Raw genomic sequence first — 18,796 nt, 5'->3', positions numbered from 1 at the left:
CAAGGAAGAGGTAGAAGGGATATCTGTGCACAGGAAAAGAATTAACAACATGAGGTTCGCGGATGATGTAGTTATCATTGAGGAAGATGAGGAGAAGCTAGTGAAAACGGTGTGGGTGTTAAATGAAGAAGGGAAGCGGTACAGACTGATTATGAACATCGATAAAACAAAAACAATGGTATTTGGAGATAAAGAAATAGGAAGGAAGATCAGTGTAGATGGTATTGAACTAGAAAATATAGAAAAGTTCACATATCTGGGGAACAAAATAATGTATGATCTAGACTGTAAGAAGAAAATAGCAACTAGAATAGTGAAAGCAAGAGCAAGTTTGAAAGCAATGGGTAAGATCTGGAAAAGCAAAGCAATTAGCTTAAGAACAAAGCTGGGCGTCTTGAAAGTGTGTGTATTCAGCAGCATGTTGTACAGATGTGAGACATGGGTGACAACGAAAGAGTCGAAAAGAAGAATATTGGCGTTTGAAAGGAGTTGTTATAGAAAGATTCTGAGAATAGGATGGATGCAGAAGGTCACCAATGAGGAATTATATAGGAAGATATAGCCGAAAGAGAACCTGCTGCAGAAGGTTATAAAATGGAAGCTACAACTATTTGGACATATTTGCAGAATGAACGACGAATGAAAAATCAAGACCCTGGTATTCGGCATAATGGATGGCTTGAATAGGAGAAGCAGACCCCACAGAGAATGGATAGATGATGTAGTAGATTGTTGTGGAGCTAGTCTACAGAAACTAAGCCACTCTTCACTGGATAGGGAAAAATGGAAGGAAATAGTGAGAGAGGCATCAGACACCAATGAGCGCTGAGCCCATGGTTATTGATGATGATGATGATGATGACACATCAGAAGCGATATATTAATATCCACAGTATGGATATCTCCCAAGTTCCTTGTATTTTTACACATCCCTTTTGGGCTCCTCGATTCAAGCTAACTTCCATGTGTGTTTGTTCCTGGGATTTGATCAAGAGGATGTCTAATTATTCCTTAATGAACACAGATCACAAGAGTTGATTCTATGCCTCTGTTTACTCCCTAAGCATTTCTGACCCAGGTACAGAAACAAGTATAGCAGCGAAGAGAGGTGCAGCTAGAAAATTTGGGCGTCATTTGCAGAAGTCCAGGCAACCCGAATTATACAATTCTGTATCAAAAGGCCTTGTCTAACCTTGAACTGAAAGTGCATGGCATGGAAGTGATGGAGCAATGGACACAGTAGAGAGAAAGATATTCTCTGTCTTCTTAGTTAACTGAGAGGCCTCTATGAGATGGATTTTGAATACAGAGGTTACTTGGTCAAAAGGCAAATACCACAATTTACAAGCAGTGATGCTGATAATTATGGTGCAGTGAAATCCCAGAGGACCTGGATTCTACTGCTGGCTCTGCCAGTGATCTCGTAGAAGACCCTCGTTAAGTTACTTCACTGCCCTGTGCCTCAGTTTCCCTGGGTCTGCCTTATTTTATTAGACGGTAGGTTGCATGGAGGATGGCCTACGTGTCTGCAAAGCACTCATGATGCTGGGGTGTGTAACATAAATGATAAAGTGAAGTTCTGCAGTGACAGGGACTTTTGTTCAGGCGCTATGTGACAGGGGATTAACTAGATTAGGTTTTTCCTAGCCTTTATTTCTGAACACCTAATCAAGCACCTTGATTTCAAGCAGTACTGAGGTAAGTGTCGGGAGGTCACATTCCATTTCCCTAGAATTCGCAAAATAAAAGGGGATACAGTGGACTGTTGTTATCAATTTCAGCATGGGCTTCACGTTAAACATATGATTATGGATGTTGTTAGATATGTGCTCAGTATCTTGCATGGGAGTGATGCCACTGCAAGCAGAGTTTTAACCCGCTAGCAGTATCAGCGTGGTAGTGAAATAATAGCTTGCAGGCTGGCACATTGCAGTCTTTTAATTATTTACATAAACTTTCACCCACCAAATATTAGGGAAAAATTACAATTTTTATTCAAGGGATTTTGTTGACATCAGAATATCAAGTTTCGCAAAACATTACAGGGTTGTGGCTGATTTTGCGCTGAAGCAGATGGACTTGGAAATTTCAAAATGTTCTGATGCCGAAACGATTTGTCAGAATTGAACGAAATGTAAAAAAAAACTGCAACTGAAAGTTCTCTGATTTTGTCACATGTTTTCTTGGGGATTCCAATCCTAATTCTCCACCCCCAGTGTATCATGTGTTTTTGGACAGATAACTTCTTTGTGTCTTAGAACCCCAATGGCAGAATGGCACCTTGGAAATCCACAGACCACTCATTATCAATCTCCCATAGCTACTTCTTCTGAGCACCCCAGAATATTAAATGTATCTAAAGTGAGGCCATGGTATTATACCCATTTTACAGATGTGGAATTAATGCAAAGAGATGCTACAGGACCTGCCCAAATCCAAATAGGATACATGTGAGAAAGCCAAAATTTAAACCCGTGTTTCCCAATCCTAGACTACAGGACTATCCTTCCTCTCTAGAGACAGTAATGAAGGGAGCAAAATATGGCCTGCAGTGTTCATAAAGGTTTGAATATTATAAAGATCCATATTACAAGGATTCATTATGTTCTGTGTTGTTGTAGCCTGTTCAGTCCCAGAATATTGGGCTTTTTAATCAACTTCAGCACAGAGCACAATACACGTCAATAAATAAAATCATTTACAGGGCCAGCTCATCAGCTACTCCAATTTACTCCAGCTATGGATTTGGACTGAATCATTTAATGTAATTTTTCCAGACAATTACCACCCTATCTTCCCATCTAGATTGGAAAACAGATTTTTCCAGGCATCGAGAGAGCCGTTTCACCTTTTGGCAGGGAAAAAGCAACAACAAAATACCAACCATCAAAACGCAAAATACAGACCCTTGGGCGGTGTGAGATTGACTCTGTTTTTAAGGCACCATTGTACTGGTAGGATCCCTAAGGAATCGGCATGGCAGAGCATTGAGATTTTGCTGGTTTCGGGTCCCAGGTCGTCAATGGTCACTTGTAAATAATGATTGTTAAAAACCTGATGGGAAGAAAACCGACCACTGTTAATTCACTGTAATGCACACAACACTGGGAGGTTATTAACCAGTAGGTTGGGGCCAACATGGTATTTTCAGTCCCACTTGCAAGAGCTCACCTTTGTCACTGATGCAGGACAGATATGAAAGGGTTCGCTTATGTTTACCGCCTCCAGCTTCATCCCCACGGTGAAGAAGTGGCTTCTCAAATCAGCATGATCCTGTGCATGTATACAGGAAACAAGCAAACCGGTGTGTCAGTGAAACCAGCCACAAACTCAGCCTCAACGAGAACCAAGTGCAGCTGCTTTATATTTTACAAGAGGCACGTCCTCCTGCAGCAATGGATCTGCCCATATCGCCTCATGAATATGTTGCAGTGTGGCTTTAATTGCTTTCTCTTGGTGGACAGTTTCCCTAACCAAAGTGAGAAACCAAGCACAAACTTCTACAGTAGACTAAGCTAGGAAAGCAAACGGAACTGTAAGGCGATGACCCAGGGAACGAACCTGCTACTTCAGGGGCTAAAGCCATGTGCTCCATCGCATGAGCTATAAGTCAGCCACCTTGCAGCTAAGGCTGTAGAGCAGACTTTGCTCTCCTTGTCAGTGGTCTCGGTGCCTTTAGGATTACGAAAGGATCCCATACAAATGCTTGGACCCCATAGGATGAACATTTAGGGCCAGAGCTTTCATTCCTTCAACAGCCACAACTTCTGCTGACTTCACCTGCAATTTGTCAAAGGAAATTGGTTGCTTGTGACCGTGAGCATCTTGATTCTCACTTTCACAAAGGTGCCTCTGTGCTGGCCTGGCAGCATAAAGGGATCTGGAACAAAAATGGGTAACTTAGAATATTACCTCTGCGTGAGATCCCCTCAACTGGTTCAAGGGAGTTGTGCCAGACCTGTTTCCAGCCCCTGAGCATGTGGGGGCAGACTGGCAGCAGCAGAGAAGTATCAGGGGTGTATCCAGAGTGTACTGCCCTATAGCTATTCTCCATTTCCCAAGGCCCAGGGGAGGGACTGTAAGCAGAATAGAGATGAGAGCAGCCCAAAGGCTGCTCTAGATTTGCACAGTGAGCTTGACAGGTTTACACACGACAAAAGAACACAGAAATATAAATGTACAGTAAACTTCCTTTTAACTGGCATTCAACCAACCAGACTTCTCTATTAACCAGGATTTCATTGTGGCTGGAGGTGCCTCTGCTCTCCCACCACAGCGGCTCCCCACACAATGCAGCCACACACGAGCCACCCACAGCGGCTCCCTGTGCAGCGTGGTGCCCTTCCCAGTGTGTCTCTCCAGGTGGAGCAGCCATGCTCCAGCTGCCCAGAGGGGCTCCTGGCACAGTAAGTTGCCAGCCACCCAGAGTGGCTCCCAGCGTGGCAAGAAGATTTCACTTCCGTAAGCTATTATATGAATATGTGTGGCAGAATCTGGACCTAAACAGACACCCTAATTAGCTGGCCTGTGTGTGCAAGATTGAAGGAAAGGTTTGCTCAGCTATCTAGGGAATTAACTTAGGTATTCAAATAGCTTAACTGGCATCTAAATTCTCAAGGCAACCTCAGGCTCCAAACAGGGATGGTGCTAAGCACAAATTTATCCTTTGCAAGAGGCAGGCAAATCTTGTCTCCATTATTTAGACGCCTATATCCCCAACAAAGGGCTTCCCAGGGAGAAGCCCTAGGACCAGATCAGATTAAGCATCACATTTCAGTTTTACTAGCTCAAGAGTGATCTCCTCTCCAGAGTAAAACAGTATTTCCAACCCATCGATCCACTAGCCAGTACATCGGCGATAGATGGGATTGTTTCATTACAAAAAAGTGCTGGACTCCCAATTGCATGGAAAAAACCTCCTTCTATGTAATAGTACTTGGCAAAGCCATTCCCTTCTACATTCCCCACTACATGTTATGTTCTTGGCCTAAAGTGGTTTTATATTGATTCAAAGTAGTATGTCATCCCCCCTGCCCCTCCCACCACAACTGTCTTTACTTCCAGATTTAACAGTTTCTATTTTGGGGAACTTATGTTTCTAGTGACATTGAAGGAAGGATTTTATGAGCTTTAGTCGAGCTGGAAGAATCATTGGTTTAATCTTGCTCTGCACTTCTACGGTACCTTTCATCGGAGGATCTCAAAGCATGCTAAAAACGTTAATGGATCCTCATGGCAGGAGAGAAATGATTTCCTCCATTTTGCAGATGGGGGAATTGCTGAAGGTTAAGCTAATTGCCCAAAGTGACACAGTAAGTTAGCAGCAGAGAAAGGAACAGAACTCGGAATTCTAGCCATGCTCTGTATTTTAGCCATTAATAATGAAGCTGAGGGCTTATATAGCAAATTTCACCTGTAGATCGCAAAGTGCTTTACAAAGGAGGAAATTTTCGTTATCCTCATTTTTCAGACAAAGAAACTGAGGCACAGAGAGGCAGTAACTTGAGCAGCTTACTGATTGGCTAGTTATCCCCTCTGGAAAGGGCCCAGTCCATCCTATGTGATCCAAGCATTCCAAGCCCAACTAGAACAGGGGTCAATAACCCTGGGACGGGGGCTCAGCTGGGAGCTCCCTCAAAGCCATGCTGCCTGTGAATTAACAAAAGACCAGCTAATGTTACCAACCACCACCCAAACAGTAAAGCTCTGCATCTTCATTTATTTATTAATGAAGCTGTTGTAAGTAGGACTATTAGTGACTTTAAAAAATATCACTGGCACTTGGACTGTATATAAAGGTCAAAAGGTCAAATTTCCACATTCTGCTTTGGAAAGGGTGCTGCCCCTCCTCTAGGCCCACAAAGTGAGGGACATCCCATTTCTAGCAGCCTTATAGTGAGCAGTACTTTATTCTAGGATCTGTCTTGTTGCTTTGATGATGTTGGTCACAGACAAGAGCAATGACTCAACGAGAGTAAGGGTAGCAGAATCTGGCCGCGTATAAATAGTGCCTAGACAGTACGACGGATGCTTCCAAAATGTGTATTATCATCACCACCAAAATTATCATCTTTGCCACTGAGTGCTTCAATGAGAGACAGGGCCTGGCTGCAAAATTCAAACCCAGGGCCAGATTTCAATTTCAATCCCCAAATCTCAGAAGCACGTAGATTGAGGATTGTGGTTTGGCCAGTTACCGATGCAAGGTCCAGCTAGCTGTGAAGTTTGGCTCCATGTTTGAATGCCCCAACCATTTGCTTCAGAGAGGGATCATTTACAATATGTGCCCTTGAGAACCAGCTTTGGACTGCAACATCTGGCCCACATCTGGGATATGATCTAGTCTCAAGTGTCAATTTTAAAAGCTCAGATCCAGGAAATCACTTAAGCACATGCTGAACTTTGAGGCTAAGTCTTGACTACAGGGATTTGCTGGTGGAGATGTGTGTCAGAAGATATCTTTCAACAAAACTTATGTCGACAGAGCACGTCCAGACCGCAAAGCAGATCGAAAGAATGACCTACTTTGTTGAAAGAGAGTGGCTGGACTGCTTGGCCTCTCTATCAGCAAAAAAGCCACCTGGAACCACAGCAGACAGGATTGCATGGTGCCCCAGAGGCCTTTTCTGTTGACAGTGGGCACCCTGGAATGTCCAGGCTCACATCATGTTGACAGAGCTCTGCCAACAGTGGCATTCTTCCTTGTGTTGAGCGGGGTACAATTGTCAACAAAAGCACTGTGTTCTGTTGACTTACTGTTGACAGAATGCGCTTGGCAATGTGGATGCTCCCTGGATGTTATCAACAAAAGGGCTCTTTAGTTGACAAAACCCTTTAATCTAGACATGGCCTAAGCAAGAGCATGGGTCCCACTGACCACAAAGGGGGCTGATCACATACTTAAAGCTAAGTCCATGTTTAAGTACTTTGCTGATTGGGGTCTAAACACCTAGAACATACTGAATATCATTTTCATCTGCACCCATTTCTGGGATTGTATTTTCTATAAGCTAGTTTTTGTTATTGCTTTTCTACAGACAAAATTAATTCAACTAAAAGAACAGCTCTGAAAAAGTCCAACAATACACAGCAATTTGTTTCAAAAGAACACCCCTTCCCCTTCATGCCTGCCTTCAGAGCTTATTTTGCAGCCAACTACCATAACATCTGAGCACTTTCCATGTGCAATAGTGAAGTCCTTAGTGGACTTTATGGAGTCACCGATATTTCTTTCTTTTAAGGGTTAAAATTGTGCATTAAGGTAGTGTTTCCTGTAAGCTACCTTGTAGAAGGACCAAGCACCAGCCCTAACAGGCTTTTTTTTTTTTTTTTTAAGTTTTATTGCTTCAGACCTCCTCAAGGATTGCACTCATGACCCTGGGTCTAGCAAGCCAACACTCAAGCCACAGAGCTATGCCTCCCTCCTTGGCTAAATATGAGGGCAGCTGTCCAGGAGAGATGAAGGTTCTACCCAGAAGCTCAGCAAGCCACCCACAGCTGTTCACAGCTGGAAGCATGTGTTTCTATTGGTTGTGCATATCCACACGTGCCTAGATGCACAGAGAAAAATGTATTCTGCCCATGGCTGGAAAAAATTAGAAGAAAAACTGGTAGAGAGGTTCTGGGGGGAGGTGGGAAGTGAGAGGGGGCTGATTTGTTTTTTTTTTCAATCATTGCCTGGCGATTTAGGAATAAAAAGGGGTGTCACTGTGGAATGTTCTCATTGCATTTGCATCACCCTGAAAGCCAGGAAGGCTCTAGCTTCATCCGATCTCTTCTGAGTGCTTGTCTTGTGACACCAACATTTACGAAAAATGTCTTCAACCACACTTGCACCACAACAACAGGATCCAGCACACATTCCTCCAGCTCCCCTGCTCTGACTGGGGTGGCCCACCGGGAATTGACTAGGCTACGGCACATGCTTCTCTTCAAAACTCCAATTAACTGACACAATTTCTAAGAATAGCTTTCGCTGGAGTGAAAGGAATGCTTTTAATTAGGATTAGTCTCAAACTGATACACTGCATAATGAACTGCTTGCTCACTCCTGTCTTCACACGGCTACAAGACATGCCATGTTAAACAGAAAAAAACAGAAGAACAAAAGAAGCTTCCTACTCACTCCATGCTGTGTTCTCTCTCCCCAGTTAGTGTCCTTCTCTAAGGATGACCTAGCATTTTTAGACACCTTTCTTATATTTAAATCCTCATTAGGACTCCTTGTTCTCCAAAATCATATACCCTTTTGCAGCTGGAATTTTAGATGTACAAAGAACAGGCTGGAACACAGTGGAGTTAGCAGATCAGGCACCATGCTGCAACTTGGAAAACTGGGTTTTAATTCCTGGCTCTGCTGGGTGACCTCAGGCAGGTGACTTCACGTCTCTGTTTCCTCTTCCACCTATTAGCTGGCTTCTTCTCTAGAGTCTGCTCTGAGTGAGGGATGGCCTATGGTTGTGGTGTCCTGCACTTAGGAGCGAAGAATCCCAAGCACTGCTACCAGCTGGGAACTGACTGGCTAAGCAGAAGTTCTGCAGAAAAGGACCTGGGGATTACAGAGGATGAAAAGCTGGATATGAGCCAACAGTGGGCCCTTGTAGCCAGGAAGGCTAACAACATACTGGGGTGCATTAGGAGGAGCATCGCCAGCTGATCTAGGGAAGTGGATATTCCGCTTTATTCAGCACTGTTGATGGTGCATGTGGAATACTGCACCCAGTTTTGGACACACACCCCCGCCCCCCGCAAATTAAAGAAAGGATGTGGATGCACTGAAGAGAGTCCAGCAGAGGGCAACAAAAATTACTAGGAGGCTGGAGCACTTCATGTATAAGGCAAAACTGAGGTATTTGGGCTCACTTTGTCTACAGAAGAATGAGGGAGGATTTGATAGCAGCCTTCACATACCTGAAGGGGATTCCAAAAAGGATGGAGAGAGGCTGTTCACAGTGGTGACAGATCACAGAATGAGAAGGAATGGTCTCAATTTGCAGTGCAGGAGGTCTAGGTTGGATATTAGGAAAAACTATGTCACTAGGAGATTGGTGAAGCTCTGGAGTAGGTTATGTAGGGAAGTGGTAGAACCTACTGTCCTTCAGTGAGGAGGTACCTCCAATAACGGGCTGAGCCTGACAACACAAGAGCTAATGAATGCAAAGACATAAAAATACCCTCAGGCACTCATAACGCTGGAAGAAAGGGCAAAGAAAATGGCACCATGTGTCTCTGTGGCCCACATTAGAGAAATACCTGAGCACCTGAAAATTATTAATGTATTTTACCCTCACCTCACACTCTGAGGTACCACCCCCATTTGACAGGTAGAGAACTGAGCCATAAGGCAGATTGTCCAATTCTGGGCCCCCCATTACAAAAATAATGTGGGCGCCTTGGAAAGAGTTCAGTGGAGGGCAAGAAAAATGATTAGGGGGCTGGAGAAGAAGAAGAAGCTGAGGGGTTTACGTTTATTTAATCTACAGAAGAGAAGAGTGAAGGGGGATTCGATAGCAACCTTCAGCTACCTGAGGGAGGACTACAAAGAGGATGGAGAGAGCTTGTTTTCAGTAGTGACAGATGACAGAAAGAGAAACAATGGTCTCTTGTTGCAGTGGGAAAGGTCTAGGTTGGATATTAGGAAAAACTGTTTTGCCAGGAGGGTGGTGAAGCACTAGAATGTTTTACCTAGAGAGGTGGTGGAATTTCCATCCCTAGAGGTTTTGAAGCCCTGGCTGGGATGATTTAGTTGGGATTGGTCCTGCTTTCAGCAGGGGGTTGGACTCAATGACCTCCTGAGATCTTTTCCAACCTTATGATTCTATGTCCCAGATGGACACTGCAAACTGTGAGTCAGAGTCATAATCCTTTCCCTGCTCCCTGATTCCTTGAGGAAATCACCCCCACCCTGGTTTTGTGGAGCAGCTTAACACTGCAGGCCCGATCAGCAAATGGTGGTGAACAGAGTTTGGTCAAAGCTAGGTCACCTTGCTCTCCGCAGTGCATACCAGGTGAACGACTCAACCAACAACCCTGTAGCCTGGAGTGATGCAGATGGGCAGAATCTGCAGGTCTGTTATTATTTCACAAGGTTCAACCACTGAGAATCGAAAGCACACGCTTGAGGGGACGCAGGCAGGAAACGGCCACCAATCCAGAGGAGCAGACTCATCCCTCCTCCAGGTTGTCCCGTCTGTCAGAACCTGGCCCAAGAAGGCTGTGGGAGGTGGAGGTGTCCTTTCTGGCACTCTCCGACACTTTATTCCCCTTATTTGTGTATGAGCGGGAGTGTGAAACTCTACTCTCTCTGCTGAGCAGTTGCTCACCCAATGGACTGTAATGGAGCTGGTCAGATGAGAATTTGGCCCACCAAGTTATATGGCCTGTATAGAATGGAAGTGGTCTCTCAGTGTTAACCACGGAAGAACAATGCACCAGGGCTGGAACTGCCAACCCACCGAGATGCCATGAAGTTCCTTCTCACCAAGTACCCATTCTCCTCAGCAGCCCAAATCCAGGGAATTATCCAGGCACAAACACAGCAGGCACTCGTTCGAAGGGGCATGACCTCTACCATGAGTGACTGTGGCGTACGACAGCATTCCTGAGTTACGAATGGCAAGTTACATAACCTCTGCTGAATGAAAGCCTGTCCATTACAGCCTGAACTGCATGAGAAGAAGCCAGAGCAACGAGGAAACTCACTGAAAAGCAATTATAATGAACCACATTCTTGCTGACTTCTTAGGCAAGCACGACAGATGCATTCGCAAACCTTCTGGCTTGCTAAGACCCTGGCCCTCTGGGCTGCTGCAAAGATGCCCATCAACAGCTACAGTTGAGTAACTATGGTAACAGAGGGTGGTACCTTACTATGAAACACGCTACTGTAGCACCTCTGATCTGAGGATCTCAGGTTGCTTCACAGTCACTAGTTAATCAAGCCTCTCCTCATTCAGGTGCAGTACAAACCTTGATTGACACACCAAAGCCGTGTCTACACGTGCACGCTACTTCGAAGTAGCGGCACTAACTTCGAAATAGCGCCCGTCACGGCTACACCTGTTGGGCGCTATTTTGATGTTAACATCGACGTTAGGCGGCGAGACGTCGAAGCCGCTAACCCCATGAGGGGATGGGAATAGCGCCCTACTTCAACGTTCAACGTCGAAGTAGGGACCGTGTAGTCATTGCGCGTCCTGCAACATCGAAATTGCAGGGTCCTCCATGGTGGCCATCAGCTGAGGGGTTGAGAGACGCTCTCTCTCCAGCCCCTGAGGGGCTCTATGGTCACCGTGTGCAGCAGCCCTTAGCCCAGGGCTTCTGGCTGCTGCTGCTGCTGCTGCAGCTGGGGGTCCGTGCTGCATGCACAGGGTCTGCAACCAGTTGTCGGCTCTGTGGATCTGTGCTGTTTAGTGCAAGTGTGTCTGGGAGGGGCCCTTTAAGGGAGCAGCTTGCTGTTGAGTCCGCCCTGTGACCCTGTCTGCAGCTGTGCCTGGCACCCTTATTTCGATGTGTGCTACTGTGGCATGTAGACGTTCCCTCGCTGCGCCTATTTCGATGTGGTGCTGCACAATATCGATGTTGAACATCGACGTTGCTAGCCCTGGAGGACGTGTAGATGTTGTTCATCGAAATAGCCTATTTTGATGTCTCCACATCGAAATAGGCTACTTCGACGTAGGCTTCACGTGTAGACGTAGCTCCACAGAGCTGTAGCAATCAATGTTGTGAGAAGCAACATGACCAGTCGCTCGTCCCACATCAAGTCAGTGACACAACTGGGAGCAGAACAAGGAATCTGAATGCCCAGCCCTGTTCTTTAGGAATTAAGTAATTTGCTCTTGGAATCCCCCCTGCTTATTGTAGAGATAATCCTGGATCCAGTCTAAGTGCTCACGGTCTGTTCCCAGTTCAAGTTTGGCCAGGAGCCCTTACCTTTAAATAGATCCTGAATCTAAGCCCAGAACCTGAGCAGCCCAGAATTTGTAAGCGTTTGAAATCAAGGACTGAATTTTGACCTCATCTCTAATTTGACATGCACTGAGACAAACTGTGAAAAGCCTACAAGTCCCTTTCTTTATGCTGGACCCTGACTCAAAGCCCTGTATCTGAATCATTCGAAGCTTGCGCATGTTTGAAATTGAGCCTGAAATTTGCCTCTTGAGCTCATCTCATGCTTAAGTGTGTCAGACCCCTAATGCCCATGGGAAGTCACTGTCCAACTGGAGTTAGGACTTAACCTGCTAAAGAGCTTTTGTAAAAACTAAGTGCTTGACTCCCATTGGAAGTCTGTGACTTTCAACGGGTCCTGGAGCCTAAATTACTTAGGTGCCTAGTAGGATTTACAAAAGAGCCTATCAGTATCTTTAGATGCCCAAAGCCCTTTGGAAATCAAACCCTTAGGTACTTGGGTCTTTAATTCTTGCTGATAGACTTAGGCCCCTAAATCACTTTTGAAAATGGGATTTAAGCTTGTAACCTGCGCAGGCTGTTGAACATGTTACCGTAAAGCTGTACGTTGATCTGTCTGAGCTTGCCTTCAACTTTCTGAAGAGGATGGAGAGAGGCTGTTGTCAATAGTGATGGATGGCAAAACAGGGAGCAATGGTCTCAAGTTAGAGTGGGAGGGGTAGGTTGGATATTAGGAAAAGCTATGTCACCAGGAGGGTGGTGAAGCACAGGAATGTGTTACCTAGAGAGGTGGTGGAATCTCCAGTGCTAGAGGTTTTTAAGTCCTGGTTTGAAAAAGTCCTGGCAGGGATGATTTAGTTGGGGTTGGTCCTGCTTTGGGCAGGGGGCTGGATTTGATGACCTTCTGAGGTCTCTTCCAGCCCTAAGGTTCTATGATTCTAGCTGCTGTCACAGAACTGGGGGAGTGAACCCTCTTTGCGCGCACACCACCGCACTCTCAGGCTCTTCTGCTGCTTCTTTGTGCTCAGTTTGGCCCCACATTTGCAATAACAGATCTAGCAGTTTATACAGGGAGCTAGAAACGAGCTTGAGATGCAAACTTGAGATTCCAATTTCAAACACTCCCAAGCGCTGAACTATTCAGAACCAGGTCTTTGATCCAGGGTCCATCGTAAAAAGATGGGAGCCCACTGCCAAATGGGGTCTGGACACTGACCATTTCCAAAAGGTCCGGGTCCAGAATTACTGCTCTATTGAACACACATGAGGAAATACAGCTCTCCTCGCCCTTCCACCGGCTGTTCTGGTGTAAAACACTAAATGGCTTTGTCTATGTCTATGCTTTATTGCTACAGCGGCACAGCTACAACAGGACTGATGTAACATTGCAGTGTAGCCACTGTTCCAGTTAATCCCTTTCCACCAGAGGGGTATCTCATCCAGTAGAAAAATTCTTCCCCCAACATCACACTATCTACCCTGGTTATTTGTTCAGCTTTGCTACCTCACTCAGACACGTGGCTGTGTCACACCCCAGTGCAACGTACTTAGGCTGATCTATCTTTTAGGCCTTCACCAACACGTCACCTGGCCTATGCTGCTTGAGGGAGGACAGAGTTTGGTCCCTCTGGTCCATGTTTTCTGGTCATGGATTTTACTTTTTGTTCTTACTTTTCAATATATTCCTTGCAAGGTCTTCCTCAGTGCCCCCAAGCTTTGGGGCTTCTCACAGTCTGATTTTAACCCTCCCATTCACGTTCCGTTCAGGACCTGTGGTAAGAAGGATCATTATGCTGTCCCCACATCACACATTTCTTTTTAACTGACTAAAAGCTCCATCTCACGTGCAGTTCCCTGCCTTATTTCCACACGAATTGGGCTTGTTTGCAATTCAATTTCCTTTTCTGAGCATGGAGAGATGGCCGAACAGACCCAGGAGGGATTTGCTGGTTTGACAGGCAGGGCTCAGAAGAAACTAAAATTTAGGATGGATGGAGAAAGTTGAGATATTATGAACTCCCCCACAGCCACCACAGCAGAACTTACCGTTAAGTTGTCTTAGCCCAATTCTGGCCTCTGATGTGCGACTTGCAATCTGGAAGCCCTTTGCTTACCTCAGAGGGCTGAATTTAGCCATTGGTATTTTAGTCCTCTTCTGTTCAATAAAAAAGTTACCATAGAAACAGCCACATTACAGAGTAGCCCTTCTAACTCTGAAACACAGAGCACCTTTGCTTTATCCCTTTGCCAGTCACAGATGGCATAAAATACATCTGGGAAAATATTTCCCTCCCGCGCAGGTTCTATGATTCTTCTGGATGGTGGAAATACAGGAATTTAAAAAAACATTCACCTATGACCATATTACCGCCTTCAAGCAAAAGTACAGGGGTTGGGAACCACCAGTCAACCCCATCACTTTACAGCCATTCATTAGTGAATCTTCACCATGCAAGAAGTATTATCCCCATTATACAGATGGGAAAGTTGAGATGCATGGAGAATTCCTGAGAACATTTTCTAACCTGAGTCCATAAAATAAGCCCCCCTCAACACAACAAACCCCATATTTAGGAACCTGGGTAAGCATCTGGACTTTTAAACTGTACTGTACTGTACTGACTTTTAAACTATACACAGCTACTCATTTGGGCCATTTCCCCTTCACTTCTAATAGTGTAAATCAGCACTAACACTGATAAAGTTAATGGGATACAGCTGAGCACGTGAGGTCAGAGTAGGCCCACTAACATCAATGGGTGCTGTGGGTATTCAGCTTCACAGACAATTGAACCTCCTTTTTAGATGACTACATTGATAGTTAAGCGCCAGATTTTGCTCTCACTTATCACATAAAACAGAGTGATTCCACTGAAGACAATGGCTTTATTCCAAATTTACACCACTGTAACTGGGAGAAGAACAACAAGAAGTCCTGCAGCACCTTATAGACTAACAGATATTTTGGAGCATCAGCTTTCGTGGGCAAAGACGAAAAGGGTCAATGCACCTGACGAAGTGGGTCTTTGCCCACGAACGCTGATGCTCCAAAATATCGGTTAGTCTATCAGGTGCCACAGGACTTCTTGTTGTTTTTGAAGATACAGACTAACACGGCTACCTCTTGGATACTGGGAGAAGAATCTGATTCTAGGTGAGCACTATCAGCATCCCGGTGTGTACTCTAGTGACATTATCAAGGGCATACAGCAAGTCGGTGTCAGAGATTGTACTCTGAAATGCCCAGGGCCCAGTTCCATTTGTTGTACATTAGGTTACTCTACCTCTGTATCCTCTGGCTGGCTCAACAACTACTGATGTTCATTAGTAAAAGCAAAGAGTGTATGTTAAAAGCAAAGGTATGTGGGGACAACGGGAACTGTACGTAGCCATTGTGCATAATCTCATTCCAAGTCAGGATGTTACATTACCCTGTGGCTGAATTTCCTCCAGAGTTTCACTTGTATTTTTCCTCACTGCTTCCCTGAACTGTTCGATAGCACTGCTGTACAAAATCACAGGCCACCCTGAGCTGGTTGCGTTTTATTTGCTTAGATACTGAAATGGCTCCCTGCTCATTCATAAACATGAATGCATTTAAGTAGGGATGTGTTATTATCCCATCTGTAAGAACTGAACCACAGAGAGGCGAAGAGACTTGTCCAGGATTCCACAAGAAGCCTACGGCTGATGCTAGAAGTGAAACCCACGTCTCTTGAGTCACTCTCCCATGCCTTTGCTAAAAGCAGCCCTTGCTCCTGCAAGGGGTGAAGAATGCAAGCTGATAAGGCACTTTAAGACAGTGTGATTAGCTGCAGTACATGCAAAAGTGAAGAGATTTGAGACAGAAACGGATCAAATGCAAGGGCTTAGCAGAGTGAGTCTCTGTATAGCACACAGCAGCGTGGAAGTTCACCAGAAGGCTGATGAGCATTATGGATGTGAAGGAACAGATGGCGTATAAACAACCTGGCAGGCTGCAGCAAGACGGTGACTAGCAGGTAATTATGGCACAGCGGGCATGGCAAATGCCAGCCAACCACTCAGCACTCTGGGGCAGGGAAATGCCAGCATTCGCTTTTGGGGTCTAAGTTAAACCAACTCACGTCTGCTCATAGGCAGAGAGTTCTATGGGCCTGTGCAGCCCCTGGCACCAGGAATACTCCTGTCCTGCAGCTGGGATCCATCTAAACTCACCAGCCTGTGCTCCGTGCTTGCAGCTTTCCCCAGTCACTGTGACATCCTATGTGCTTCCTCCACGCCCTGTCTGGCCCCACCAGCTGCCTCCCCCGGGATGATTTATAACCCCCAGGAGGGGTGGGAGGTGCTGGCAGTGCAGCAGGGTTAGAGCAGCTTTGGGCCACTAGCTCACTCCAACTGCCAGCATGTGTGTCCCTGTGGCCAGGGAGGAGGTGTGTGGGGTCTCTGTATGCTGCTCCAGCTGTACAGAAGGAGCTTGGGGATGGCAGGGGGGCAGAGGGCTTGCGGTGCGGGGCAGCATATGGGCAGAAGTGCCCAGAGACCCCAGCACCCCAGAAGGCATTGCCGGGGGAGGTACCCCCAAATAAGTGAAGCACCACCCTTCCACTGCCCCCACAGCCCCTTGTGCACCCCACTGCCTCCAGAGCCTGCACCTTCTCACCAGCCCCAATCCTGTCCCCAAACTCCCTCTCCACCCCCATCCCCCAAACACCCACCACGGCCTGCACCCAGGACCTCCACCGCCTACCCAGGGCCAGAGCCAGCACCCAGACTCCATCCCAGAGGATGCACCCCACACCCCTCCTACGCCTATTCCTCAATCTCCCTCCCAGAGTCTGCACCTCCACAGAGTTCCACCCCGCACCTCTCCTGCACCCAAGCTTCCTTGCACAACCTGTCCTCCTCTTGTCCCCCAAGCCCCTGCTCCAGCCCACAGCCTGCACCCAGCTCCTAAACTCCCTCCCAGAACCTTACACAGGTGAGGGGACAAGAGTTGGAGTAGGGGAGCAGTGCAAGTTCTGGGCATTCTGTGCATCACCAAATTTTTTGCAAGCCTGCTGCCCCTGCATCTGCTTTACCCAGCAGCATCAACACTTAACCCTCTACAATGGGACTATGAGAAGGAAAAACCTATTAAGTCACTTAGTCCATCCCCTTCATCCACACAGGATTATCTCCCTCCAAGATACTCCCCTAATCTGACTCCATCAACCAAGGATTAAACAGAGACTGGGAGCGGCTCGCCCCTTACAAAAGCAGCTTCTCTGTCCTGGGTATTAATATCTCCTCATTAGATGCTGACAATGGGCCCACATCTCCCTGTCTGATCTGACTTGTTTTTTTCTCTTTTGATACGTACTACTGATAATGGGCCATTTCCACCTTGCTGAATAGACCTTGTCAGCTCTGGCCCTCCCTTTTACTGGGACCCCACTCTTTAAATACCCCTCTGGAACTACCCCCCCCCCCACCACTCATGCATCTGATGAAGTGAGCCTTTGCTCACGAAAGCTTATCCCCCTAATCTGGGTCTCACTTAATTATTATTTTCCCAAGAAGAGCTCATCAAAAACTAACGGAAGTTATCATGAAAATTTTGGGGATAACTGTGCACCTTTTTTTTGGTCAAAAACTGGAAGAAAAACTACACCGTAATATTGCATAAGGGAGAAAGTATTTTAATTATTTTACTCAATTTAAAATAATTTAAATTCTCCATAAAAGCCTCAGTGAAATTCCAGATTTCGAAATTTTTTCAACCAGCTCTCCTCTCAAGGAGTGGCGCTTCCTCTTTTTGCCAGAGAAGAGCCTGAACCCTCAATGATCCTTTCTTAAAATTCATCCCATTACCCAAAACTTTCATTAATACTATCGTAGGGACAATGGTATGGTCCAAAGACGCACTCAGAATCAGGGCTCCACTACGCTAGGTGCTGTGCAGACATGGAGGAGGAGATGGCATCTCCCCAGGAAGCAGGCAATCTAATACTCAATCAATGAGCATAATCAACAATTGGCTCCACAGGGAGCAGGAATAAGATTATCCAGTTACCGTGGGCAAGCTACATGCAAACGGGATACATTGAAATTGTTTAAAAAAATTAAATAAATCAATTCCAGCAGCCTGCACCAACCAACCCAAAGGAGCTCTCTCCTTTCAGTGTTTAAATGCTGCTAGAACTTTGCATCTGATGCCCTGCCATCATTTTATCCAAATTATAAAGATTAGGTGGAACTTTTAAAGGGGCTTCATTGTTAGCACTCAAATATCCATCGATTCATAGATTTTAAGACCAGAAGCTATCTGTATGATTAACTAGCTTGCTCTGCATAACACAGTTGCTAGAACCACACCCGGTATCCCTGCATTAAACTCAGTAATGCCTAGTTGAGCTAATGCAGCTATTTGAAAAATACCCCTTTTTGATAAAAAAAAGGGGCAAATCCTAAACTGGTATAAACTGTTATAATTCCGTAACAATGGTGCACCAGCCGGGGAATCTGCCCCCAAAGATGTCAAGTGACAGAGATCCCAGCATATCCATGGGTAAAATGTTGCAGTGGCTGATTTGTGATTTATTTCTTGTATGAATTTGTCTAGCTTCAGCTTCCGGCTGCTGGATCTTGCTATGTCTTTGTCTGTTACATTCAAGAGCCAGCCACTATCCAGAATCCCCTCCTCATGTAGGTACTCATGCCCAAGTCCTCATGTAGGTACAGAGTTTGCCAGCTTAGCTGCCAGGTTGCACATGCGAGGGTTCCTCAGGAAAAAGTAATACTGGTTCTACACTCCAAGTTACAAGTGGAGAATCAGAGGCACAAAGGGGAAGCGGCCTTTACCCACAAAAGCTTATGTCCAAAGAAATCTGCTAGACTTCAAGGTGCCACAGGACTCCTCTTTGCT

General features: G+C 45.8%; 1 protein-coding gene across 1 annotated transcript in view; it reads right to left on the bottom strand.

Annotated features, from left to right (window-relative positions):
• The window catches only part of SFMBT2 (Scm like with four mbt domains 2), a 156,332-nt gene that overhangs the window by 70,420 nt on the left and 67,116 nt on the right, over positions 1 to 18,796 (bottom strand). The window contains exons 5-6 of the mRNA XM_074984183.1: positions 3,172 to 3,273; positions 2,907 to 3,054 (exon numbers count right to left, since the gene is read on the bottom strand). Coding sequence (XP_074840284.1) covers positions 2,907 to 3,054; positions 3,172 to 3,273 — 250 coding nt within the window. The remainder of the gene's footprint in view (positions 1 to 2,906; positions 3,055 to 3,171; positions 3,274 to 18,796) is intronic.

The sequence above is a fragment of the Carettochelys insculpta genome, chromosome 1, assembly GCF_033958435.1.
Source record: "Carettochelys insculpta isolate YL-2023 chromosome 1, ASM3395843v1, whole genome shotgun sequence".
Classification (NCBI taxonomy): Eukaryota; Metazoa; Chordata; order Testudines; family Carettochelyidae; genus Carettochelys; species Carettochelys insculpta.
Note: the sequence above shows the minus strand (reverse complement) of the source record. Positions and strands in the feature narration are given on the sequence as shown.